The sequence below is a fragment of the Aquarana catesbeiana genome, linkage group LG09 (genome assembly GCF_042186555.1).
Source record: "Aquarana catesbeiana isolate 2022-GZ linkage group LG09, ASM4218655v1, whole genome shotgun sequence".
NCBI lineage: Eukaryota > Metazoa > Chordata > Amphibia > Anura > Ranidae > Aquarana > Aquarana catesbeiana.
In genome coordinates this window covers 50,373,356-50,400,108 of record NC_133332.1, presented here as the reverse complement: position 1 = coordinate 50,400,108, position 26,753 = coordinate 50,373,356, and the positions used below count along the sequence as shown (strand labels likewise).

At 47.3% G+C, this 26,753-nt stretch overlaps 1 protein-coding gene across 1 annotated transcript in view; it reads left to right on the top strand.

The window, feature by feature from the left end:
* Nucleotides 1-26,753, top strand: part of LOC141107616 (uncharacterized) — a 106,673-nt gene that overhangs the window by 31,588 nt on the left and 48,332 nt on the right. The window contains exons 3-9 of the mRNA XM_073598469.1: nt 42-130; nt 8,282-8,377; nt 15,243-15,347; nt 15,433-15,485; nt 19,527-19,666; nt 21,640-21,692; nt 22,905-22,994. Of these exons, the coding sequence (XP_073454570.1) occupies nt 42-130; nt 8,282-8,377; nt 15,243-15,347; nt 15,433-15,485; nt 19,527-19,666; nt 21,640-21,692; nt 22,905-22,994 (626 nt within the window). The remainder of the gene's footprint in view (nt 1-41; nt 131-8,281; nt 8,378-15,242; nt 15,348-15,432; nt 15,486-19,526; nt 19,667-21,639; nt 21,693-22,904; nt 22,995-26,753) is intronic.

The following is a 26,753-nucleotide window of genomic DNA, read 5'->3' as shown; positions in this document are numbered from 1 at the left end:
TAAACTCCAGATGTTTTCAAGTTTTGTTCTAATATTTTCAGCATGACAAGGTTTAATGGTGGAATTGTTGGATCAACAAGAATTCACCCTAAAGAAGGAAGCCTGGCCTACAGCTATGAACCAGTCAAAGGTGAGACAAGATTATCTATACAATAATAAGTCAGTCTGAGTGAAACCGCACAAATGGTAGTGTACATCACCCTCAACAAGCAAGTATATAAATAGGATAACATACATTAAAATTAATCAAGCCGCGGTAAACCATGTAAATATAAATCAATGAAAACATAAAAAAACATGAAAAACTTGAGTGAAACTTGGGAGAAAAGTTAATATAATTGATGTGAACATTCCACAACCATATGCTGAATCCAGGTGCTTTTGGTCAAAGATTCTGTGTGTCCCAACTCCGCTTAAAGCAATAGTAAAGCCCCGCTTTGTGATTTTTACCTACAGGTAAGCCTATAATAAAGTTTACCTGTTGGTAAAATGAATTTCTCCACTGGATTGTGGGTTTTGGGGTGGTAACTGGAGTTTGTGACATCACCACGTTCTACGTTTTGCCCCACTGGATTGTGGATATTGGGGAGGTAACCAGAGGTCGTGATGTCACCCCGTTCTACATTTTGCCCCACTGCATTGTAGGTTTTGGAGTTGTAACCGGAGGCTGTAATGTTACCGCGTTCTACATTTTGCCCCACTGGATTGTGTGTTTTGGGGTGGTAACCGGAGGTCGTAACTTCACCATGTTCAATGTTTTGCCCTGCTGGATTGTTGGTTTTGGGGTGGTAACTGAAGGTTGTGACATCACCAGGTTCTACGTTTTACCCCACTGGATTGTGGGTATTGGGGCGGTAACCAGAGGTGTAATGTTACCCCATTCTACGTTTTGTCCCACTGGATTGTGGATATTGGGGCAATAACCGGAGGTCGTGACGTCACCACGTTCTATGTTTTGCCCCACTGGATTGTGGGTATTGAGGCGGTAACCGGAGGTCGTGACGTCACCCCGTTCTATGTTTTGCCCCACTGGATTGTGGGTATTGAGGCGGTAACCGGAGGTCGTGATGTCACCCCGTTCCTATGTTTTCCCCACTGGATTGTGGGTATTGAGGCGGTAACCGGAGGTCGTGATGTCACCCCGTTCTATGTTTTGCCCCACTGGATTGTGGGTATTGATGCAGGAACCGGAGGTCGTGATGTCACCACGTTCTATGTTTTGCCCCACTGGATTGTGGGTATTGAGGCGGTAACCGGAGGTCGTGATGTCACCTCGTTCTATGTTTTGCCCTGCTGAATTGTGGGCATTGAAGCCCCTTTGTATGTCGGCTTTTTTACAGCTTTTAACAGTTTGTTATTTTAATAAACATCCGAGAGGATTTTACACTATGTGAGCCTGGCGCTCTTTTCTTCTCATTTCTGCCGGACACTCTGATTGATGGAGGACCTGTGTGGGGAAACTCAAACCATAGTGGAGCAAATTTCCACACAAATGCTTTCAGACTTCTCTTAATAGAGAGTCACACATCTTATGGTAAGGAGACATGACTGCTGAGGTGCAATAAACCCAGGTCCATACCATGATCCATCCAAACTTAGACCTTACCCCTTCTTCCCATCCAATAAAGACCACTTACCACCATTCATGTTGGAAAGGGCAAGGCCACAGCTTTTATTAAATTCAACTCTTTAACAACTTAAACATAACATTTAACATTCCACAGTGCCAGTCACAGTAGCACTGTGAGCACTCAATTCCGACTGGTGAAAAGGGAGATAACTGAGGGGCCTGTCCTTACCATAAGTGCCGGACTGCCGTCTATCTCCCAATTAGCATGAAGGGCGTACCTCTTACCGCCATGTTTTGCTGGCAAGGTCACCAAAAACCGCAGCAAGCTGTGACGTACCAACCATAGATAGGGCGGGAGGGTGGGCAGCTCTTACCAATCTTCTTCACCAAAAGGCCCAGAATCCCCTGGGGCAATCACCTTAGTGAGCTCAGGCCCAACCCCACCCCGTCCCCCCACCAATCCACCGTGACCCCTAGTCACCATACTCCGCCCTGGTTATGCCCCCATCAGTCAGGGCTCTCTTTCCCAATGGGTTCAAGAGGCCTGCATGACTGCTGAGGTGCAATAAACCCAGGTCCATACCATGATCCATCCAAACTTAGACCTTATCCCTTCTTCCCATCCAATAAAGACCACTTACCACCATTCATGTTGGAAAGGGCAAGGCCACAGCTTTTATTAAATTCAACTCTTTAACAACTTAAACATAACATTTAACATTCCACAGTGCCAGTCACAGTAGCACTGTGAGCACTCAATTCCGACTGGTGAAAAGGGTGATAACTGAGGGGCCTGTCCTTACTTAAGTGCCGGAATGCCATCTATCTCCCAATTAGCATGAAGGGCGTACCTCTTACCGCCGTGTTTTGCTGGCAAGGTCACCAAAAACCGCCACCCGCCTGTCAGTAAGCTACCGACGGGCGCCCCACCGCAGCCAGCGCCTGTTCCACGCCCCTCTGGAGACCCAGATTAAAAATGTCCAGCCCGATGTCATTCAGATGAACTCCATCTCTATGCAGCAAATCGCGATTATCACCCTCCAGGTCTCTGTGGCGGACCACCACCCCCCCTATCTGGCGCACAAACTTAGCCACTTGGGCATTGACCTTCCTACGAAAATGTTCCAGAAGGGGGCCAGGGACATCACGCGCCCATACCGAGCGAGGCACGATTTCTGACCAAACAACGGTCAAGTTATTAAAGGAAGCACAACATTGGGCAATGTCACTTTTAACAGCTGATATGACGTCCACAGATCGCATATATGCAACGTCATTCCCACCCGCATGTATGACCAGGATGATGGGACCAGAAACGTGGGCACGAAGTTGCTGACATTCCGGGAGGACCTGAGGCCAACGTAACCCACGCAACCCGATCCAGCGTATCCTCGCCACATCGTACGAGAATCCCAAATTCCTGCCATAAGTTCAGATCTCTGCCCGGCGAGAGGCCCAGTATATGAAAGAATCCCCGAGGATCCAAATCTGTGCCGGAAAGGAACCTGGAAATCAACACAACAGATGTGGTCGGACATACAAAGAAAAACGAGATGACTCCCATCTACCTAAACGCTGAAGTTCCGTATCGGAGAACCCCAAACCCAAAGCGGCGGTCGCTGCACCAATGCGAAAAGAGTGGGTGGAAAATTCCTTCGCAGGAAAGCCCAAAATCTCCAAGCAACGACGAAAAACGCGCGAAAATTGAAAACGGCTGAGAGAAGTTGCATCAGCATGTACAAAAAATGTAGGAGACAGGGGGCGCGAAGACACGAAAGAGAGGGCCAGGGACACCGGACAAAAGGGGCCGCCGCAATAATGCAAGACTACCCGGCGACCCCTGCCAAAACAATCAGTCTTGGATGAACGCAATAAAATCGTGACACTGCGGTGCGACAACGACACGTCCTCCCATAGGATGCCCCCCGGGGACAATTTTGATTTAGACACCAATTCGTCGATGCGAAAGGCACCAAAGAAAGCCAAGAGAAGGCTACCCGGAAAAGGAGGGTCTCATATTCCGATGAACACACATTCGGAAGCAGAGACAAGATGCCCAAAAGAATCTGAATAGAATTAGGGTGCCTGGTGTCCGGGAGGTGCGTAACCCGCTTCCAACCCCGGACAACCCGCCGGACAGGGAAGGCTTTAGTTACATCCTCCCACCCCAGGAGCTGTAACCAAAATGACAGGGCCGACAACGCGGATGAAACTGTCGACCCGGAGACGCCTTTTTCCGACAGAAAGACTAAATAGGCAAATAAGGTTAAACGACGATCATCCGGGGAATAAATGTTGAACTCACAGCCCGACGCCTGGACCCACTCATGCCAAACTCGGCAGTACGCCGCCCACATCCGCGAAGAAAGTGACGACCGAAGGAGCTCTGTCAAACGCCGGAAATGAGGTTCCATAAGTGGGCCGGACAGGGGAGGCCCTCCAAAGAAGCCATCGGAGCCAGTGTTCGAAAACGGCAGAACTGTTGACGAGAAAGAGCATTGGCAATATCATTAGAGGCACCCGGAACATGCCTAGCCCTAACGCAGATGTTGAAATGTAAACATTTTAAAACTAAAAACCGTAGCAACGAAACGACCGGAGGAGAACTGGCTGACTGTTTGTTCACCACCTGCACCACACTCATGTTATCCGAACAGAAGACCACCTGGTGATTGCGCAACCTTTCACCCCATAGCTCAACAGCAACAATAATTGGAAACAGCTCCAGCAGGGTGAGGTTGCGCAACAAATCCATGTGGGCCCATGAGGCCGGCCAGCGTTCAGAAGCCCATTCCCCTTGAAAGAAAGCGTCAAACCCACAGGAGCCTGCAGCATCAGTATATAACTCCAGCTGTGAGTTCGGCACTTCCTCCCGCAACCAGCACGACTGTCCATTGTAAGTCTGCAAGAATGATAGCCATATCCCCAAGCCATCCCTCATAGGCTTGGTAATCCTGACGTAGTGGTGAGGGGCAGTTATGCCCTTCGTGGCCCATGACAGTCGCCTACAGAAGGCCCTCCCCATCCGGATGACCCTACAGGCGAAAACCAGATGACCCAGCAACGACTGTAGCTGTTTCAGCTGTAATTTCTTCGCCCCTTTCGCCAAGCGTACCAACGAGAGGAGCCTGGACAACTTGTCACTAGGCAACCTAAAAACCATCGCCACTGTGTCTATCTCAATACCTAAAAACGACAGGACTGTGACGGGGCCCTCCGTCTTGTCAGCGGACAGTGGGATGGCGAAAAGCCGGCATGTATCCTGAAAAACAGTGAGCAGACGCAGACACTGCCCACTGCCCGCTGGACCCACAAAAAGAAAGTAATCGAGATAATGCAGAAGGGACTGAATACCCGCCTCCTGGGTAACTACCCAGTCAAGGAAGCTACTAAATAGCTCAAAAAAATAACACGAGATGGCACAACCCATAGGAAGGCACATGTCAAAAAAATAGCTACCCTGGAAGTAGCAACCCAGGAGGTGGAAACAGTCCGGATGGACTGGGAGGAGGCGAAATGCGGACTCAATGTCCGCTTTTGCCAGAAGGGCAGACTGCCCCGCTGCCCTAACCAGCTGAAGCGCCCTGTCAAAGGACGCATAGTGCACTCTGGATTCCTCCCTGTCAATGCCATCAAAGCCAGAAGGGTAGGAAAGGTGATGAATGAGGCGAAATTTTCCCTCCGCCTTTTTTGGGACCACACCGAGAGGAGATACCCTCAGGTTGTGGAAAGGAGGGAGATCAAAGGGGCCTGCCATTCTTCCCAGTTCCAATTCCCTCTGGAGCTTCTCGGCCACGATGGACTCGAATTCTTCCGCCGATTTCAAATTTTGAGACAAGGTCGGGGCGTCTGACGGGGTAAAGGGGATCCAGAAACCACGGTCCAAGCTGTCCCGCAGAATCAGGGCCTCTCTACGAAGGGGGTACCGGTCTAGCCAGGGAAGCATCTCTATGACGTTCACCGGCGTCCTCCGGCTTAGGAAGGTCAGTCTTGGCGCCAGGTCTGGAAAGTGATTGTTTGCCTTTTCGAAAACACCTACTGGCGGGGTGAGCCCCTCCACAACTGGAGCACTCATGCCTGAAAAGACAGGCGGAGTACCACTTGCAGTGGCTTTCGTTGAAAAGCCAGCAGATACCCTTCTTTGGAGCGGCCGACGCTCCGGACTGAGGGGCGCCGACCGCGGACTGAAAGGATGAAGGCCTGTGAGGGCACATAAGCAGCAACCACAGGCTACCGTCCTGACAATCAAAACGAAATTCCCGACGTGCCGCCATTTTTTGCCGAAATTGAGTGTCATAATGGAACCAGCACTGACCCCCATAGACCTTGTATGCACCCCAAATAAGGTCTAAATAGCAAAATAACGAAGAGGCCAACTCCGGGAACCGCTCACTGAGCACTCCCGCGTAGGCACAAAACCCCTGAAGCCAGTTCCCGAACGTTCTAGGAAGCTGTTTGGGTTTGTCACCCTGCGCCGATACGTCAACCCGTCGAGATTTGTCGATCGTCTCCCTATCCGGCGGAACGAGGGTAAAAAAGTCGACGAATTCGCAACGCCATATCGTTTCTTTTGTCTCTTCCGCCAAATGGGTGCCCGTCGGCGCCACTGCCCACAACGCACCCCCATAAGCGGAGGTGGGGTTGGGCGATCCCGAGACACCCATACTGGAGAGAACTGACTTTACAACCGACGCTATGCGGTCCTCCGGGCCCGATACGGAAGCATCAGCAGCTCTACCCCAAATTAACTCGCAGTCATACTCACTTGGTCGAGGAGGCATCACGGGTGATGGACGATCGGCCACCGGGCCCGGCGGCGAATCCAATTCCAAGGCGATTCCAGAAGACTGTAAGCGTAGGCGGCCTGCGTAATCTGCTGGGCTGTCCCGACTCAAGGAAAGATCCAAGGGCGGGGGTCCAACCACGGACCCGGTCGAATCCGACTGACCATGGACAGAGGCTGAGCAACGGCAGGGACACCTGCCAGCTCCTCTTGCTTGACCTGGGGTGGATGCCGCCGCCAGCCCGGGTCTGGAGCCGAGATCTCCCGCCCTGACGGGCGCAGGGGGACGAGGGTGGGCAACCGATGCGGGCATCCCATCAGGACCGCCAGCCCGGATGGGCACGTAGGGGAGCGGTTGCCCCACAGACGGGGTGGAGGTCAAACGCACCTGGCTGGCCTACGCCCTGCGGGGTGCAGGAGGCTGCCGGTGGGCACGGGGTATCAGAGGGGGAGGGGTTAACTGCACATTGCCCGCCCTGTCGGGCGCAGGGGAGATGTGCCTTGCGTCAACCCCCGCAACCTGGGACGTGGAGGGAAGAGACCTGTCCCCTGCCCTGCCGGGCACAGAAGGAGCTCCGCAGGATAGATCCTGCACTTGTGACAGCATGCCCGCCCAGGCGGGCGCAGGGGGATATAGCTGTGACCACTCATTTCCATCTCCACACACCACACTGCTGTGAGCATTCCTAGTATCCAGCTGTGGTGTGTGGAGATTCAAATCTCCTGCCCAGTCAGGCGCAGGGAGCGTCGCGTCCACCAGGTGGAGCCGGTCCGGCTCCAAGTCCCCGGCGGAGCGAGCATCGCAAACGCTGGTCGCAGCAGCAGAGGACGCAGTGGTGGCCGGCGAACCGATCCGCCTCCTCCTCCCCTTCGTGCCTGATGATTGCCCGGCAGAGAACACACGGATCGGCCGCTCAGGACCCCCCCCCGCCATCCGCGCGGGTGGGTAAAGGTATTCTGTCCTGTCTCAGGGGATGAGGGGGGGGCCGGGGAGTGCTGCGGCTCCAGCCCGGCCGCCTCCTACGCTAGCAGGGGAGGGGGGGGCAAGCACTGGAGCGGGGGCTGCGTGAGCGGGGACAGCGCGAGGAGGCCCGAGTAGCGGCCTTAGCCCGCGTGGGGGACCTCCGACGCGCCGGCAGACGACGGGGATTAGCAATAGAAGGGCGCTTCCCCGCCGGTGCAGGCAGGGGAGAGGAAGGTAAAGTAGGGGAAGAGGGAGAGGAAGGATGTGGAGGGGAGCAATAGGAGGCCCTAGAGGGGCTGGGGCTGAGGCGGGAAGGCGGACGAGTCCGCCTTCTAACCCTGGGGGGGGCATCCTGAGGGGGATCAGGTGTGGCAATAGGAGAAGAATCCCCAGGAGTCAGGAGGGAGAAAAGCCACCCTGCCTGACCCTGAAGAGCCATCTCTCGGACCCTGGCCAGAAGGAGCTCGGTGTCCATGGTTGGAGGGACACGGTGGGGTTCAGCCAGCTCCTACCAATCTTCTTCACCAAAAAGGCCCAGAATCCCCTGGGGCAATCACCTTAGTGAGCTCAGGCCCAACCCCACCCCGTCCCCCCACCAATCCACTGTGACCCCTTGTCACCATACTCCGCCCTGGTTATGCCCCCATCAGTCAGGGCTCTCTTTCCCAATGGGTTCAAGAGGCCTGCATCTTCACTGGTGTATTCACATGTGGTGTTTTAAACAGTGTGGGAAACTTTGACCAAAAGTACCTGGATTCAGCATATAGTTGTGGACTGTTCACTTCAATTATATTAACTTTTCTCGCATGAGTCACTCAAGTTTTTCATGTTTTTTATGTTTTTCGTTGATTTATATTTACATGGTTTAGCGTGGCATGCTGTTTATACCATAATACGACTGAAAATGATGAGAGCGGCTATGATATAGTCTGTTTATAATCTCTCCGTTTCTCCTCTGTTTTAGGAATTACTGGTATTATGTCATTTACCCAGACTCAGCCAGACAGTGTGATCCTACAGCTGAGAACAAATAACAGGGTGGAAGTATCTGCTTTGTTTAGTAAGTATACTTATCATAGCCACAAGAAGCACTACTCAATAACGCAGAGGTTCTCAACCTTTTGTTGCCAGCCGGGCTTATTTTCAGTGGGAACGTGGGGGAACGCAGTTCCGGCACCACCAGCACTGAATGTGCTGTGTGTAATGGCAAGGGGTGCTGGGGCGGGCTGTAGAGTCTATTGATGCTGGCGGCATCTGTTGTTGCTGCTGGGGTGGTATTTTGTTGTGGGGGTCCGTTGTTATCGGGGGGGTCTATTGTTTTTTATCAAATCTATTGTTGCTGGGGGGGTCTATTACTGCTGGGTGTGGGGGATCTATTTTACTACTTTTCTTACTATCATTAACAAATTCCATACAAATTACTTAGCACCACAAAAACGATACTTGGCTCTGTATTCTCTAAATGGGGCAGTTCTGGGAGGTGGGTGGGGGATGAAACCAAGGAACGTTGCTCAGGGGTAGGTAGGGGGTGGAGACAAGAAGTGGCTCAGAAGGGGGGGGGGTTCCTGCACCTATTCTCTGAGAAAAAAAGCCCTGGTTGCCAGCATAATGCAATGAGGGTCATTGCCATACAGGAGAAGACTGGGCTGGGGGCATTTGCCCCTGGGTCACTACTACACAAGGTAGGTGTTATACTGTATGCTATATATAGCTGCCAGCAATCTGTTCCGGGCTGTGATCCAAGCAGAGGGGGAGTCTTCCAGCACCAATTTCCTTTGTGGATCAGAGAAGTCATGTCAATATATCCCAAGAGCCACAAAATAAGCTGGGAGATGTAAAGATGTGAGATAATAAATGATGTTCTCTAGGATGTCCACCTTTCCATGTCCACCAATCACTGTCACACTATAGCACACTTTGCATGGTACACTTGGCTGTATTTGCCCCCTCAACCTTACCCTGCCCAAAGGTTTTCCAGCTCGCTGAAAAATAATCTAAGCACAAGCATATCGAGAGTGATTGTCACTAGGGCAGGTTAAATGAGCAGTTACCCTTTTGCACAAACACACAACGAATTATCATCACCCTGTGTTTTTATGTAAGCATGCACCATTCACAGCATCTGCGGTTGCATTTTTGACCTTTGACCCTTAAAATTACATCACATGTTACAAGGAGCGAACTTCATGTTAGGAAATGTCACCCTCTCTATTTGTCCTGTTTTCCATTATCACTGAAAGTGAACATGAAAGAAAATCCCACATTTTCAGTTGTCTCCAGAACAGGAATAGAGGGGAAATCTTCCAATGGGGACACTAGATCTGGTGACAACCAGGGTGTCCCTCACTCTGGAGGGATTTCCTCTCATGACCTGTTTTATTGAACTGGAAGTGAAGGAAAATCTCCCCAATGGGACACAGATGGCAAAAAAAAAAAACTGACAGGGATTTTAACCCTCCCTTACTCTATCCAAATTTTAAAAAAAAAGCTTTTAGTTCTACTTTAAGCTGCTCTGCTGAGATTATTCACAACATGGCCATTTACCACTCATTAGGAGTCTTTTGCAGACTTATGCCGTGTACACACGGGCGGACTTTTCAGCATCAAAGGTCCGACAGCCTTTCCGACGGACTTTCAACGGATTTTTGATGGACTTCCGACGGACTTTCGAACGAACGGACTTGCCTACACACGACTACACCAAAGTCCGACGGATTCGTACGTGATGACGTACAACCGGACTAAAATAAGGAAGTCGATAGCCAGTAGCCAATAGCTGCCCTAGCGTCGGTTTTCGTCCGTCGGACTAGCATACAGACGAGCGGACTTTTCGACCGGACTCAAATCCGTCGGAAAGATTTGAAACATGTTATAAATCCAAAGTCCTACTGATTTTCGACCGAAAAGGTCAGTCGGAAGTCCGATGAAGCCCACACACGGTCGGATTGTCCGACGGATTCGTTCCGGCGGACGAGTTCAGTTGAAAAGTCCGGTCGTGTGTACACGGCATTAGTGTAGGTTTATGACAGCTCTGAATTCCATCTAACAAACAACATTTGTGTGTTGCAGAACATTGCACTTTTGAAAAGTCCTGCTTTCTTGCATTTGTAAAAAACGCACCTTCCATTATAGTCAATTGTAGCACACCAAAGCCCTATGCACATTTGTAAGTGTTTTTTTTTTTCACATATTCATTTTTCCCAGGTGACCATGGAGGAAAAGAATGCAGAAAGCATGTAAAATATACTATGTGTTGAATTTTAACGTAACACATTAAAAACTTGCTAAAAGCACAATATGTGTTTACAAAAAAAAGCATATTGCGTTTTAGAACACACAGATGTGAACTGCCCTAAAGCTTATGCTTGCCTTTATGAGCATGTTTACTGATGTATTTATGTTGACTACATGGTTTCTTTATGATTAATGCCTTTACCGATATGGAGGTGGTGTTTTTCTGCCATCTTGTGGTACTTTTATTGTACTGCAATTGGCAAGACTATTTTATATGCATCTTTAACACAAACATAGACCAACTTTACACTAAAAGGTAGAGGTGGTGTTCTTCTGCCATCTTGTGGTAATTTTATTGTAGTACAAAATTTACAACATACCCCACTTTAGGTACACTCACTTGCGAGTACGGACATACCCATGAGATGAGTGTATGTAAAGTGCCTCGCAAGTACTGTACAGGCATTTTGCAGCTGCAGTAGAAGGAGCTGAAGCTCCGAGAGCGTAGCCTGCCCTGTTGCAGTGTGCCCCTGACACCCCCACTACAGCCTCTGACACCCCCACTACAGCCCCTGACCCCCCACTACAGCCCCTGACACCCCCACTACAGCCCCTGACACCCCCACTACGGCCCCTGACACCCCCACTACGGCCCCTGACCCCCCACTACAGCCCCTGACCCCCCGCTACAGCCCCTGACACCCCCACTACAGCCCCTGACACCCCCACTACAGCCCCTGACACCCCACTACAGCCCCTGACACCCCCACTACAGCCCCTGACACCCCCACTACAGCCCCTGACACCCCCACTACGGCCCCTGACCCCCCACTACAGCCCCTGACCCCCCGCTACAGCCCCTGACACCCCCACTACAGCCCCTGACACCCCCACTACAGCCCCTGACACCCCACTACAGCCCCTGACACCCCCACTACAGCCCCTGACACACCCACTACAGCCCCTGACACCCCCACTACAGCCCCTGACACCCCCACTACAGCCCCTGACACCCCACTACGGCCCCTGACCCCCCACTACAGCCCCTGACCCCCCGCTACAGCCCCTGACACCCCCACTACAGCCCCTGACACCCCCACTACAGCCCCTGACACCCCACTACAGCCCCTGACACCCCCACTACAGCCCCTGACACACCCACTACAGCCCCTGACACCCCCACTACAGCCCCTGACACCCCCACTACAGCCCCTGACCCCCCACTACAGCCCCTGACACCCCCACTACAGCCCCTGACCCCCCCCACTACAGCCCCTGACACCCCCACTACAGCCCCTGACCCCCCACTACAGCCCCTGACACCCCCACTACAGCCCCTGACCCCCCACTACAGCCCCTGACACCCCCATTACACCCTAGAAGTGAAAAAAGGTATTGCTTCACTTTAAGTACTTTTTCATTTTACATACATGCTCTGGTCCCCATTGTGTACTTAAAATTGTGTTATGCCTGTATGCATTTTTAACATAAACGTCATACCTCCCAACTTTTTGAGATGAGAATGAGGGACACCTATCAGCAAAAGCATGCAGGCATAGGACACACCCCTTGCCACGCCCCCTTAAAGGAGAATTGTACAAAAAAAAAAACAAGACTGGTTAAACCATCAAGTGCTTTTTTTTACCACTATTATTCCTTTATATTGTCTTTTGGAATTTACAAATGCAGCAGTTTAGAAATCAATTTAAAGTTTTAGTGCTGGAAAACACTTTTTGATAGATAAAAAGTGCATTTTAAAAACATCTCTATATATCAGACCAAAATGAGGGAGAAATGAGGAGGAATGAGGGACAGAGGGACATTGCTCCAAATCAGGGACAGTCCCTCGAAATCAGGGACAGTTGGGAGCTATGATAAACGTTGTTGACATAAAAACAAAGGCAGACTCTCAAAAGATCCTCTTTTACACAGGATTAGGTCTGAGGACCCCCTGCATGGAGGTAAAAATAAATATGCAACATCTCAGAAAATACAATAATAAAATCAGATTACATTCTTCTTAATGTGCAGATACTTTTGTACCACTCCAGGACTAATGCCCTTGACCCCCCTACCAACACCACCACCACCAACACAAGATCTGACTACCAAGGATTAATAGTACCGGGACACGAAGTCCAGCTCTGTTTATTATGCTACACCGTAAACATGGGTTTGCACTTTAGATAGGGTACTACTAACTATGACTATGGCTTTGGTGACTATGGAGGGACTGGGGATGCCTTTTATTGTTGTAAGAATACTTCTTTCTTTGTGTTTAAAAGGTAGATCCATGTGGTTTATATCTGTAAAATTAGAGGCAGGTGTGTGTAGACTGCACTTTATACTGACCTTTGTGTCTCTGTTCTGCAGATCCATTACTTGCATCTAAACTGCTTTACAATACACCCCAAAACACGTACATATACAAGTAGAATGAGACCTTTGTGTTGGCCCAGCAGGCATATTTATGGACTCAGTTTGGGCATCCAAAATGCCAGCATCTACCTTAAATGCTAAAGCCCGATACTAGGAATTTAAAAGAATCCACCCTTGCAATGAGCCACCCCCCCCTCCCATCATTGCATGGGTTAAATGCTCATTATGTCTAGGGGTAATTAGAACAGGCAGTATTACCCTATCCCCTGCTCCGACAGGCTTCTGTGGTGTCCTTTTCTACCCCCAACACCCAAGGTTGTGGGTGGTCCCTCATTGTCATTATTGGAGGTGGCAGGCATGCAACTTTGGGTAGGAGTGCTTTATGCAGCGTACACACGGTCGGACTTTTTGACTGGACTGGTCCGACGGACGCCGACGCACCAAATCCGGTGGACAATCCGATCGTGTGTGGGCTTCACCGGACCTTCAGCGGACTTTTCCAATCGCAAATCTGCCGGAATTTAGATTTGGAACATGCTTCAAATCTTTACGTTGTAACTCCACCGGACCCAGAAATCCGATTGTCTGTATGCTAGTCCGACGGACAAAAAACGACGCTAGGGCAGCTATTGGCTACTGACTATCAACTTCCTTATTTTAGTCCAGTGTACGTCATCACGTATGAATCCATCAGACTTTGGAGGAGAAGCGATGGCCACATAGCGCCGGGGGGTCGGATTGCCGCATTCCCGTCCATCTGCTGCATTGGGGGGGTCGCTGCATTTCCGTCCCTCTCCCCCCCCCCCCAAATATTGAGCACCAGCCACCACTGGTTGGAGGGCATTGTGATTCCTTTAGCACAGGCGTGTCCAACGCATGGCCCGCATGAAGCCCAAGAGAATTCAGCATGCAGCTCAGGCATGTCTGGAGGGACACCCTGCAAGCATAGAAGCCACACCGTCCAGAAGGGATAAGCTAGGCACCGGCGTGTAGGGAAATATGAAGCATAGCAGCCGAGGCGGCCGGCACTGAGAATCCAGGAACAGGCACAGCTGGAGGGATGCCAGGGCTGCCGTTTTTGTAAAAGCACTAGCACCAGCACTGTGTGGGGAGGCAAAGGGGAGGTTGTGGGTGGGGACTTTGGGGGGGAGCAATGGAAATCTGGGGGGTACAGCCAACCTGAGCACCCCCCTAGATACAAACTACGGCTGTAAGGTGTCCTCTTTTACTTTTATAATGATAAAATATTACAATAAAAATGAATTTTTTTACTGAGATAGGTACATTATCTATATCAGTGATCATTAACTTGTGATCTGCTCGACTTTTTCATCAGCTATCCTTATTGTTATGCCCCGTACACACGGTCGGATTTTCCGACAGAAAATGTGTGATAGGACCTTGTTGTCGGAAATTCCGACCGTGTGTAGGCTCCATCACACATTTTCCATAGGATTTTCCAACACACAAAGTTGGAGAGCAGGATATAAAATTTTCCGACAACAAAATCCGTTGTCGGAAATTCCGATCGTGTGTACACAAATCCGACGGACAAAGTGCCACGCATGCTCAGAATAAATAAAGAGATGAAAGCTATTGGCCACTGCCCCGTTTATAGTCCCGACGTACGTGTTTTACGTCACCGCGTTCAGAACGATCGGATTTTCTGACAACTTTGTGTGACCGTGTGTATGCAAGACAAGTTTGAGCCAACATCCGTCGGAAAAAATCCTAGGATTTTGTTGCCGGAATGTCCGAACAAAGTCCGACCGTGTGTACGGGGCATAAGTGTACTTTATTGTGGCCCAAGACAATTCCTCTTCTTCCAATGTGGCTCAGGAAGGTCAAAAGGTTGGACACCCCTGCTTTAGCCCTTCTCACTAAAATCTGTTTGGTTATGTTGTCTCATTAAATATACCATTGAAATCATTTTGTTCTATCTGTTTGATAGGTGCAAAAAATGCTTGATTTTATAGGAAATTCAGAGCTGTCTTATGTTCTGTGCACATTTCCTGTGTTATCTCAAGGTGTCTAATTAGCCCACCTGGTTCTTATTTTGGACTACAGAATAATGTGTAATTATGGTAGGAGAATTGGAGGATTTTAGTAATTTAGCAAAAGACAACTAGGCAGGGCTGACACCACTTAGTCCACAATAATGTTATTATTATACAGGATTTATACAGGATTTAATGTTGTTTGTTATAACGATAAAAAATAGGGAAATGTGCCTGTATTGCAGAGAAGTACTTCATATGTTTTCAATTTCTCCCTGATATACACTTTAAAGTCTTGTTATGCCCTTCCTTTAGCAAAAGGGACTTTTCTTTCCGAAGCTGAGCTGGAAGAATTTAAACAGTGGGGGGAGTGCAACGGACTTCAGGGCTACAGAGAACTCAATATCAGTATCAACTATGGTATGAAAATGTCTCAGATTGCATGTTCAGCCATTTATTACCCCACTACATGTCACATGTAATCTAACATTCTTTTCCTGTTTAGCACAGAAATGTTTTGGTATGTTTCACATGTCTAAGCAGTTGGATGAGTTGAAGGTTGGTGTCTTTTTTTGGGGGGGGTTTGGTCATTTAAATGTGTTTATTGCAACTTAACAGAAATTCATTTTTATCTCTTTTTAGACTTGGTTCACATAACAATAATATATTCTGTAATTGCCTCAACAGTGCAGTGCAGTCTTCAGTCTCTGGGCTCCCCCGTTCTCCGTTGCCTACTAGGATGCTGGCGGGATCGTGCTGGCTTCCTGCCTGCCAGGATACATGAAGTCTGTCCATGCAGCATCACTGGTTGCTAGGACACTGGCAACCACCCCACCTCCAGCATCCTAGTAACCAATGATGTGGTACAGCTAACACATAGCCGGCATGGCGCAGTCCAATGCTTGCCCCAGCATTCGCTCAGGTCTGCTATGCCTAACGGCTCCTACCCTCTGCCATGCTGCCAGCCTGCCTGCCATGTTGTAGTGAAGAATTTACTATTCATTTAAGAATATTATTAATTAAGGTATTCCATTTCTCCTAGGCCACTTGGGGTGGGGGATATAATTTTACTAGCATGTGACTGGAATAGATCCTGGGGCTATAACTACAGTAACACTGCATAGGTCAGGGCTCTATATACAGTTGTGCTCATAAGTTTACATACCCTGGCAGAATTTATGATTTCTTGGCCATGTTTCAGAGTTTATGAATGATAACACAAAAACTTTTCTTTCACTCATGGTTATGCCGCGTACAAACGACCGGACTTTCCGGCAAACTAGGTCCGATGGTCTTCCCGACGGACTTTCAAACGGACTTGCCCACAAACAAACGGACTAAGTCCGTTTGAAAGTCCGTTAGTTTTGAACGTGATGACGTAAACAAGGAAGTTTAATAGCCAGTAGCCAATAGATTCCCTTGCATCGTATTTGGTCCATCGGAATTGAGTCAGTCGGATAGATTTGAAACATGTTCTATTTCTAGGTCCGTCTGATTTTTCCCCCAAAAAAGGAACGGATTAGCCCACATACGATCGGATTGTCCGACGGACTAATCCCGTCGGACCTAGTCTGCCGGAAAGTCCGGTTGTGTGTACGCGGCATTAGTGTTTGGCTGAAGCCATTTATTAACAATCAACTGTGTTTACTCTTTTTATATCATAATGACAACAGAAACTACTCAAATTACCCTGAGTTTACATACCCTGGTGATTTTGGCCTGATAACATGCACACAAGTTGGCACAAAGGGGTTTGAATGGCTATTAAAGGTAACCATCCTCACCTGTGATCTGTTTGCTTGTAATTAGTGTGTGTGTATAAAAGGTCAATGCGTTTCTGGACTCCTGACAGACCCTTGCATCTTTCATCCAATGCTACACTGACGTTTCTGGATTCTGAGTCATGGGGAAAGTAAAAGTATTGTCAAAGGATCTGCAGGAAAAGGTAGTTGAACTGTATAAAACAGGAAAGGGATATAAAAAGATATCCAAGGAATTGAGAATACCAATCAGCAGTGTTCAAACTCTAATCAAGAAATCGAAAATGAGGGGTTCTGTTGAAACCAAACCACGGTCAGGTAGACCAACTAACATTTTAAATAACTTCAGGTGAAATACGGGACTCTCTGAAAACATGTGGTGTGGCTGTTTCAAGATGCACAATAAGGAGGCATTTGAAGAAAGATGCGCCAGAAGAAAGCTATTACTATGCAAATGCCACAAAGTATCCCGCTTACAATATGCCAAATATCACAGAGACAAGCCTCAAACCTTCTGGCACAAAGTAATTTGGAGTGATGAGACCAAAATTGAGCTTTTTGGCCACAACCAGGTGGATCGCTGATGTTTTGGGGATGTGTGAGCTACAAAGGCACAGGAAATTTGGTCAAAATTGTTGGCAAGATGAATGCAGTTTGTTATCAAAAAATACTGGAGAAACATTTGCATTCATCAGCCAGGAAGCTGCGCATGGGACGTACTTGGACATTCCAACATGACAATGATCCAAAACACAAGGCCAAGTCGACCTGTCATTGGCTACAGCAGAATAAAGTGAAGGTTCTGGAGTGGCCTTCTCAGTCTCCTGACCTCAATATCATTGAGCCCCTCTGGGGAGATCTCAAACGTGCAGTTCATGCAAGACAGCCCAAGAATTTACAGGAACTGGGGGCTTTTTGCCAAGAGGAATGGGCAGCTTTACCATCTGAGAAGATAAAGAGCCTCATCCACAAATATCACAAATTACTTCGAGCTGTCATTGATGTTAAAGGGGGTAATACACGGCAGTGACGGCTGGTGCTCAAAATTTTTTTGGGGAGCAAACAAACTGAAAAATACTGAAAAAAAAACGCACCACCATTGATACCCGGTATTAAGAACTGGGGTATGTTTGTAAACTGTTGATCAGGGTCATTTGCTTCGTTTCTGTTGCCATTATGATTTAAAAAGAGTAAACACAGTTGATTGATAATAAATGGCTTCAGCCAAACACTAACCATGAGTGAAAGAAAAGTTTTTTGTGTTATCATTAATATTCTCTGAAAAATGGCCAAGAAATGATAAATTCTGCCAGGGTATGTAAACTTATGAGCACAACTGTAGTTAGTTCCATACCTCCCAATTTTTCTGATATGAGAAGTAGAAACACCTGTAGTCAGCCTGAGCTTGATTGATAGTTCAGTTTCCTTGGGTCTCTTCAGAACTCTGGTTATTGTTTGCTTCTGCCTTCTGCTGGGGATTGTCCCTGGCAATAGTGTGGAAGGATGCACTAATCAGAAATATTTATCTCTATAGACAACCATTAGGAAGTTCACTGCCAGTGGTGCAGGCTGGGAGAAGGTATATATATTCAGGAGTGACCTTGAAAAATAAGTCTTTTCATGGCCTCCTGTCTGGGAGAGGAGTGTAGATGGCTGTCAGATCCTCTCAGACCTGCTGCCTGAGGAGTGTGACCTTGTACCAGGACAGAAGCCTAGGTCGGATGCCTAGTATGCTGAGCAAGGGTACCTGAGAAGTTGGCAAAAGCTTGGTCCCCAACTGAAGTGTAGTGGATTTTCCCCAAGGAGTCAGTAACTGAATCATTTAGTGTCTTGCAGTCAGGAGCTGCTTTCACAGATGGCTTGAAGGTAATTTATCTGTGAAGGCAGTAAGTACTTTAGTCCCTTATCTCTAATCTGAGTTAGGAATATATATCTTCTTGGCCTACCACTAGGGGGCTTATTGCCAGTGGTGCAGGTTGGGAGAGGGTATAAATATTGTACAAATGTTCAAGAGTGACCTTGGTAAGTCAGTCTTCTCCCAGGCCTCCTGACTGAGGAGGGTGGCTGCCGCATCCACTCAGGCCTGCTGCATGAGGAGAGTGATCGGTTCCTGGAGAGGGGCCTAGGTTGGAGAGCTAGTGTACTGAACAAGATGATTGAAGCCTCATGGAGAAACTTCAGCCTAACTGGGGTAAATCTAAGAATCTTGGTGAAGCTTGGTCCTCGACTAATGTATGTGGATTCTCCCTAAGGAGTAGCTTAACTATTTAGTGTCTTGCAGTTGGGAGCTGATCACACAATGTTTGGTTGGCTTTTATGGTCCTTTGACTGTGAAGACAGTAAGTACTTTTATCCCTCCATCTGGAGTCTGCCAAGTCCATGGCTGTCCTGTGCCCTAAACCTCTCTCCATGAAGTGTTGAGTGGAAGTCAATAAACTTAGTTTCTTGCATTAAAAAGTGACTGTTGCCCATCAGTCCACCTTGTTCCATTATTGCCGAGGACTAGAACCTGAGGTAAAATGCTAGCTCATCTCACCTCTGAAGTACCTCATATGCTTTTGGGGTCAGGGGAGTGCTACAGTAGTATAACACTTTTTGCTAAATTGAACATTTTTAAAAAGGGTCTGTACAATGGACCAAAAAGAGGGACAATTGAAGAAGACAGAGGCACTTCATTGTAAAGGATCAACAGTCCCTCCAAATGAGAAATAGTTAGTAGATATGTATTTTTATGAGTATTTTAGTGTACCTTCAAATTGATTTTTTTTAACTCTTTATTTCATTTTTATAACTTGACTGAACCTTGTTTCTTTCTATTCCTTGCGTCTCCATGCTGTAGGACAATGTTACTTCCTGGCATCTTATAGCTAAATCTTCCAGCACCTTTGATCGAAATTATGAGCTCAGAATCCTCTATAAAGCGAGGCTGGAGATCTCAAAAAAGGGGGAAGAATATATATTGCGGGAGATCTTTACAGCGTAAGTGTCTGTAATTTTATCAGTTGCTTCAGCAATCAATGCTACAATTCCCATTGAAACTCTGCAAAAATTTCAGCAAATTCTTACCTTCTTTGGCTCTGTAGACACCCAGACAGAAAACTCTGCTAACTTTACTTTACTTTACTGCTAAAGTAAGTGGGAACTCGAAGCAGGAGAGCCTGCCAGCTACAATACATTACCTAGTCCCAGGATTGTAATAAGATAGAAATGCAGGGAAAAGCAGTGACTCAATTAAACAAATGTAAAACAGGTGCAGCGCTCAGAACAGTGGAACGAGTATGCAAGCTTGTAGTAGGATCCACAAACAGATGCTCTGGCTCAGATTTTCTCTGACCATCAGTTACAAGTGATACTTGAATGAAATGATAGAGCCAGCAACTCCAAAGTCCATGCGAGTTATTTTATTTGTACATGATAGCGAGTATAAAACAGGGGCTTACACGTTTCGTCAGGAAGCCTTGATCACAGCTGTGTTCAAGGCTTCCTGCCGAAACGCGTTAAGTAAATAAAGTAACTCGCATGGACTTTTAAATAGCAGGCTCTATAATTTCAAGTATCACAATTAAACAAATAGGAGATAATATGTAAGGAACACCTTAAAGTGGTTATAAAGGAAACATATTTTTTACCTTAATTCATTCTTTGCATTAAAGTAAAAAAAAAAACACCCTCTGTAGCCCCTCTCTCTCTCTCATCACAGGCAATGCAACAGCAGTGGGATCCATTGGCTCCTGCTGCTGTCAGTCAAATACAGTGAGGTGGGAGCAGGTGGCAAAGCCAAAGCCGCTTTGTGTGTGTCAATAGATGCATATAGCCCGACTCTGGATCAAGCCCACACATGTGCCACATGAGTGGCACACATAGAAGAGGAGGAGCAGAGAGTGCCAGCGGGAGACCCCAGAAGAGGAGGTTTAAGGCCGCTCTGTGCAAAACCATTGCACAGACTAGGTAAGTATGACATATTTATTATTTTAATAAAAAAAGAAACTTTACAACCTGCATATGGGGAACATTCATACTACCTGCAGATAGTGTCGTGCCTGAGATTTGTACCAGGGGTCCTAGCGCTAACCACCAGGCCACTGTTAATATATTTGTCGGAGATGTTGGAAATCTTGTTTAAGATCTTTGCGCTGAGTTTCCAGGTTTACACACAGGCTGTGGCAATTATGAGGGGGTCCCAACATCCTTGTTGGATGTTTATTTAACTTATATTATGGAGAATGAATGTAATAGGAGGAATTGGAACATATAAAGGTGGGTTGTAAGAACCCACACTTCTAGATGTAGACAGGAACAAAGTGTATATGGCTCTGGACCAATAGAAGTAAGAACTGAATCTGATGGATATACAATAAATAGTTTTGTTTCTTCAAAGATGTAGATCCATGGTAAAAATCTAGTGTAGGTGGACCTTGCTCTGGTCCTAGGCTGCTACCTCTGATTAGGACAGAGGAAGCACTTAACAGATAGTAAATTCTTGTGTATGTGTATGAAGGAATGCCTGGTATTTCATCTCAATTAAAAGGTATTTGAAAAGACTCAACCGACTGCTCTTAGTGCTATCAGGAGATGCTAGTCTTCATCAAGCCTTAACATTTCCCTTCTTCAAGTGCATTCTGTTGTGATTCAATTACCATTGAATTCTTAAGCCTTGAAGGATGGGGGGACTGTATTCCCTTGAAATGTGTTGACTGTATTTTTATCTATTAAACATTTCAAAAAGGCCTTTAAGCGAAATAAATTTTTGTATCAGGTGGTCCTCCATACGCATCCAAGGATCAGAGCCAGGAATGAGTCCTCGCTGTCTGTGTTTTTCATACAGTACACAAAGCCAGGGGGTAAATCAGCCCAGTGTACTCCTCCTATCCCAAAAATACTTTATTTTATAATACAAAACATCTCTGTGCTCCTACTTTTTTTCCAATTTCCTTGCCTATTCTCTTCCTCAGGCCAACTGACAACACCCTACTAGAGCTGACGTTTACCAACAGAGGAGGCCCAGGTACAGAAAAGCAAAATTTTCAAGAATTTAGAAAGGATCACATTACAAAACAGACCCAAAAGGTCTATATCATAAGGATTGGTCAAAAATGAGCAGAGATTATAACACTAATGGACAAAAGCATGCGTAGATTTCATCAGTAATAATATGGTGTGTGGATAACCTTCTTTATGAATGGCTATCCAACTGCCTCTATTGTACCCCTATTGTGTACACTTTGCAAAACTATTGAACGCCACGTTTTAGCTATTATAGAAATCAGGTTCACCTTTTAAGAAGCTCCATGTTAGTCAATGGGTGGCCGGATATCTGATTACCCTTAAGTCCATTCAGATTCCCGTCCCCATCAAAAAAAAAGGTAAAGGTTTGTTTCTTTTTTCATATTTTCAAACCTAAACATGAGGGATCTGAGGTATTCTTATGTAAATGGCGCAAGTCCATTTACATCTGGTCGCCCAAAGATGTAACATGTCACATAAGTCTCGTTTTATCCTGCTCCTTCAGGAAAGGGCCAAAATGTGAGACACTGTATATGTGGCTTCTAAAGGCTTAGTTTATCGTTTTAGAAAAAAATGAAAAGTGCAGCACAGGGAGGACATGACGATATGAAGCATCTAGACCAACCTTTCTCAACCTTTTTACCCCAGGGGACCTTTGAAATAATTTTCAGGTCTTGGGAATCCCTTCTAAAAAGAATTCATTGGTGGCCAGTAGAATAATGCTCCACATATTGGTGGCTAGTTGTCAGAATGCCTCCTGTACAGACAGCTAAAAAGATCATAGTCTCTACCAGGAGATGATGTCATACTCTCTACCATTCCCATTGCCCATCGCATTGGTGGTCAGCAGGAAGAATTTCAATTACATTGGTGATCAACAGCCCTCCTTACACTGGTGGTCAGAATGCCACCCTTACAGAATCCTTTAAAAAAAAATCACTGGTATCATAATGCTAGCAATGCCAAGCGGTGTTGACCTCGGAACTATGTAGGCACCATTAAATGGGAGGTCAATTAGCCACAGCTTAAGATACCCCTAGTAACCTCTGGAGTAACCCTGGGGTTCCACTGAACCTTGGCAGGTCCACTTCATGCTCTTTCTCCAGCTGCCCAGCATCCCATCCTATAACACGTAGCTCAATAACACTGAACATTTGCATAATCACATGTTTTAAAAGGTGCAAACTTTTGATAACTAAATGGTGTTTTTTAGATGGATATAAGGTCCTAGACTTCCAGACTGGGGAAGATTTACTGTTGCTGGGAGTCCAGACAGAAGCGGGGAAAACCTTGTACTTGGCATGTGAGTATATGCTTTGGACTGTAAATGGATCACGTGGTGCATGAACTCTATTGGCTGAAAGTTCTTTATTGGAGGCATTTGACTCTAAAAAAATAAGAGGCAAATACATAGTTTTAAATATATTAACCTAGCACAGGAACCAAGAGAGTTGAGTAAAGCTTGACTGGAGATAAAGTAACCCTTGTACTGCAAGGGTTAAGTTCTATTTTCTTTTTTTGTCTAGGGATTGATGAACAAGTTGAGTTACTTACCTTATTCCTCATTCCCTTGGCAGCCAGCGATCTTCAATGCTCCCAGGATGTGAAAGGGGCCTCTGCGTCCTTACGTTTAGTGCAGAAATGCTGGTCCTGCATTGTAAGTGACAATTTCAGGTCGCAGAGAGAAACAGCTTAGAAGGACCAGTCATAAGTCTGTGGGAGCAAGGAATAAATTAAGTATTTCGCCTTATTCCTATCCACCTAGACAAAATTTGAATTGAACTCTAGCAATGCAGAGCCCCATTGCAAGGGTTTCTTTTTGTCCAGCCCAGTTCAGCTTTCAGGAAAATGTATTATGTTCTGGATTAAACAATACATATTTTATCTTTATTTAGGTAAATATGAAATAATGTATATTATGTAGTCTACTATTCAGCCAGCAGATGGAGTGGTAGGCTCCTTTTTCACATGTTGACATTCTCCAAACAACAACGCTGCTCAGAAAGTGTAAGTGTTGTTCATTGGAGCACTGTGTGGGGGAGTGTCTGACCCCAGGAGATCTGCAGCATGTTTCCAGCACTAGGCAACTTAACAGCAATAATCCAACACTATATAAAAAAAAGAGATCCCCATGATTAAGCTCCAAGAGGCAGAGCGAAACCTGTTACGGTAGTGGCCTGGGTGGAGTCCGGGCTGAGGATGCCATTCATCTCACTTCATGCACATAGTTCATAGGAGTGTGCAGGGGGTGTCCCAGGTGTTCCTGGGCATAGCCTAATCAGTATTCGCAGTGCCAATTCCCCCTACTGTTTTGGCTTCGGCCTGTGTTGTCCCCCCCCCCCCCCCCCCCACCCTGCAGTGCTACTGGCTTCCCACCTCTCCTCTCCCCTGGCTGCTGCAGGGGATGTTTCAGGATGGACAGCGGGGGAAGGTGCTAGAAAATATGTAATTTACCGCCCCCTTCCTTTTCTAAATGAACACAGTGAACACACTCGCTCACTGTGTTTATTGAAAACTGAAGCATAATAAACACTGCATTCAGTTTGTAAATGAACAGGAAGCTGTTCAGCATAAAGCACTTCCCATTCATTCACTGCCCCTTGCAACTCAGGCTGCATGTGTGTTTAATCTTTGGGGTGCAAACCTATGGTCTGGTTCATGATGTGCGGCTTATAGACCTTCTCCTTTGACATTGCTGCAGCTTGGACCTAGGAGTTCACTGTCACTGCCTGCACTCACAGCAGTCTAGACTTTACCTCTCTACCTGAGCGGCACCTAAATTTTGTCTTTTTGGGTCACATAAAAGAAAGAGACCTATACATAGTTACTTTTTATTCAGCCAGATTGCATTAGAGGTCTAACATATACCTTGCATGATCTGTTCAGGTGATTACCAGTAGTTTCAGTTAGAGAGAAACCTTCTGAAAGGAAACAGCTTTTGCAGTAACCTCTCTTTAAAAAACCTATAACACTCTGTAAATACTGTCATCAGAGCACCCTGTGTTAGATAGCTCTGCCCTCTACATTCACAGATCCTGTGTTATTCATAGAAGCTGTTGTATGGCTTCTATGAATGGTGGATCTGGCAGGAAAGGATGGGCATAGTCAAGCTAAAAGTAGAAGAAACAGTGCAAGAGACATGTTATACTAACTGTAAGTTATGTCACTTGTACTGATTTTTATGTTTTTATTGCATAGCATATAGCTAAACTAAGGCCCCTTTCACACTTGTATGACTTGTCGTGCGACTTGGGACTGCAAAGTCACATGACAAGTCGTTCCCCATGATTTCCAATGACAACCATTCATATTAGTACGACTTCAAGTCGTGCCGACTTCAAAGTAGTCCCTGCACTTTGATCCTACTTCAGCCCACGAATATCATTGAAATCGGATCAAAGTCGGATCTCCCTCTTAACTGACCTGATTTTGCATGCGACTTGTGCTCTGATGATCTTGAAGGGGAACTCCACGCCAAATTAAAAAAAAAAAATGGCATGGGTTTCCCCTCTAAGAGCATACCAGGCCCTTCAGTCTGGTATGGATTTTAAGGGGAACCCCCATGCTGAAAAAAACTGCGTGGGGGTCCCCCAAAAATCCATACCAGACCCTTATCCGAGCACACAGGTCAGGAAAGGGGGTGGGGACCAGCGAGCGCCCCCCTCCCTTCTGAACCGTACAAGGCCGCAGGCCCTCAACATGGGGGTGGGTGCTTTGGGACAGGGGGGCCTGCACCCCCCAACCCAAAGCACCTTGTCCCCATGTTGATGAGGACAAGGGCTTCCTCCCGATAACCCTGGCCGTTGGTTGTGAGGGTCTGCGGGCAGGGGGCTTATTAGAATCTGGAAGCCCCCTTTAACAAGGGGGCCCCCAGATCCCAGCCCCCCACCCTATGTGAATGAGTATGGGGTACATTGTACCCCTACCCAATCACCTAAAAAAAGTGTCAAAAATAAAACGCAGTACACAGGTTTCTAAAGTAATTTATTTAGGCAGCTCTTGTTGTTTTGCTCTTGATGTCTTCTGCATCTGCTGGTTCTTCTCCCCTCTCTGGGTCTTCTCCGCTCTCCGCTGATGTATTCTAGCCCTCTCCGGTTCTTCTCCCTCTGTCCTCTGTCTTCTGTCTCTGCCGGGTTTTGTCCGCTGTTTTGTTGGGTCTTCTCCGCTGTCTTCTCTCTCTGTTCTTCTTCCGATGTTGACTCGACACTCTCTCCCGCTCTAATGCTGGGTGCGTGGTATGACACTACTTATATTGGCACGGGGCGGGGGTCAATGGGTGATGTCATCTAGAGGCCCACCCCTTATGAAGTCACCACCTGGGGCATGATGGGGGCCGACTTCTGGTGACCTCGCCCCATGCCAATATAAGTAGTGGCACACCGCGCACCCAGCATTAGAGCAGGAGAGCGCGTCGAGTCAACATCAGAAGAAGAACAGAGGGAGAAGACAGTGGAGAAGACCCAGCAAAAGAGCGAGAAGACCCGGCAAAAGAGAGAGAAGACAGCGGAGAAGACCCGGCAAAGACAGAAGACAGAGGACAGAGGGAGAAGAACTGGCAGAGGCAGAAGACGTCACCAGAAGAGGGAGAAGAGCCGGAGAGGGGAGAAGAAGTCAGAAGAGTCGCCGGAGCAGCCTTAATAAATTACTTTAAAAACCTGTGTACTGTGTTATATTTTTGACACTTTTTTTTAAGGTGGTTGGGTAGGGGTACAATTTACCCCATACTCATTCACATAGGGTGAGGGCCGAGATCAGGGGGTCCCCTTGTTAAAGGGGGCTTCCAGATTCTGATAAGCCCCCTGCCCGCAGACCCCGACAAACAACGGCCAGGGTTGTTGGGAAGAGGTCCTTGTCCTCATCAACATAGGGACAAAGTGTTTTGGGGTGCCCCAAAGCACCCACCCCCCTCATGTTGAGGGCATGAGGCCTGGTACAGTACCCCACTCCCTTTCCTGGCCTGCTGGGCTGTGTGGGTCTGTTATGGATTTTAAGGATTTTATGGATGTTAAGGGTCTGTTATGAATTTTGGAGGGGGACCCCAAGCCGTTTTTTCGGCGTGGGG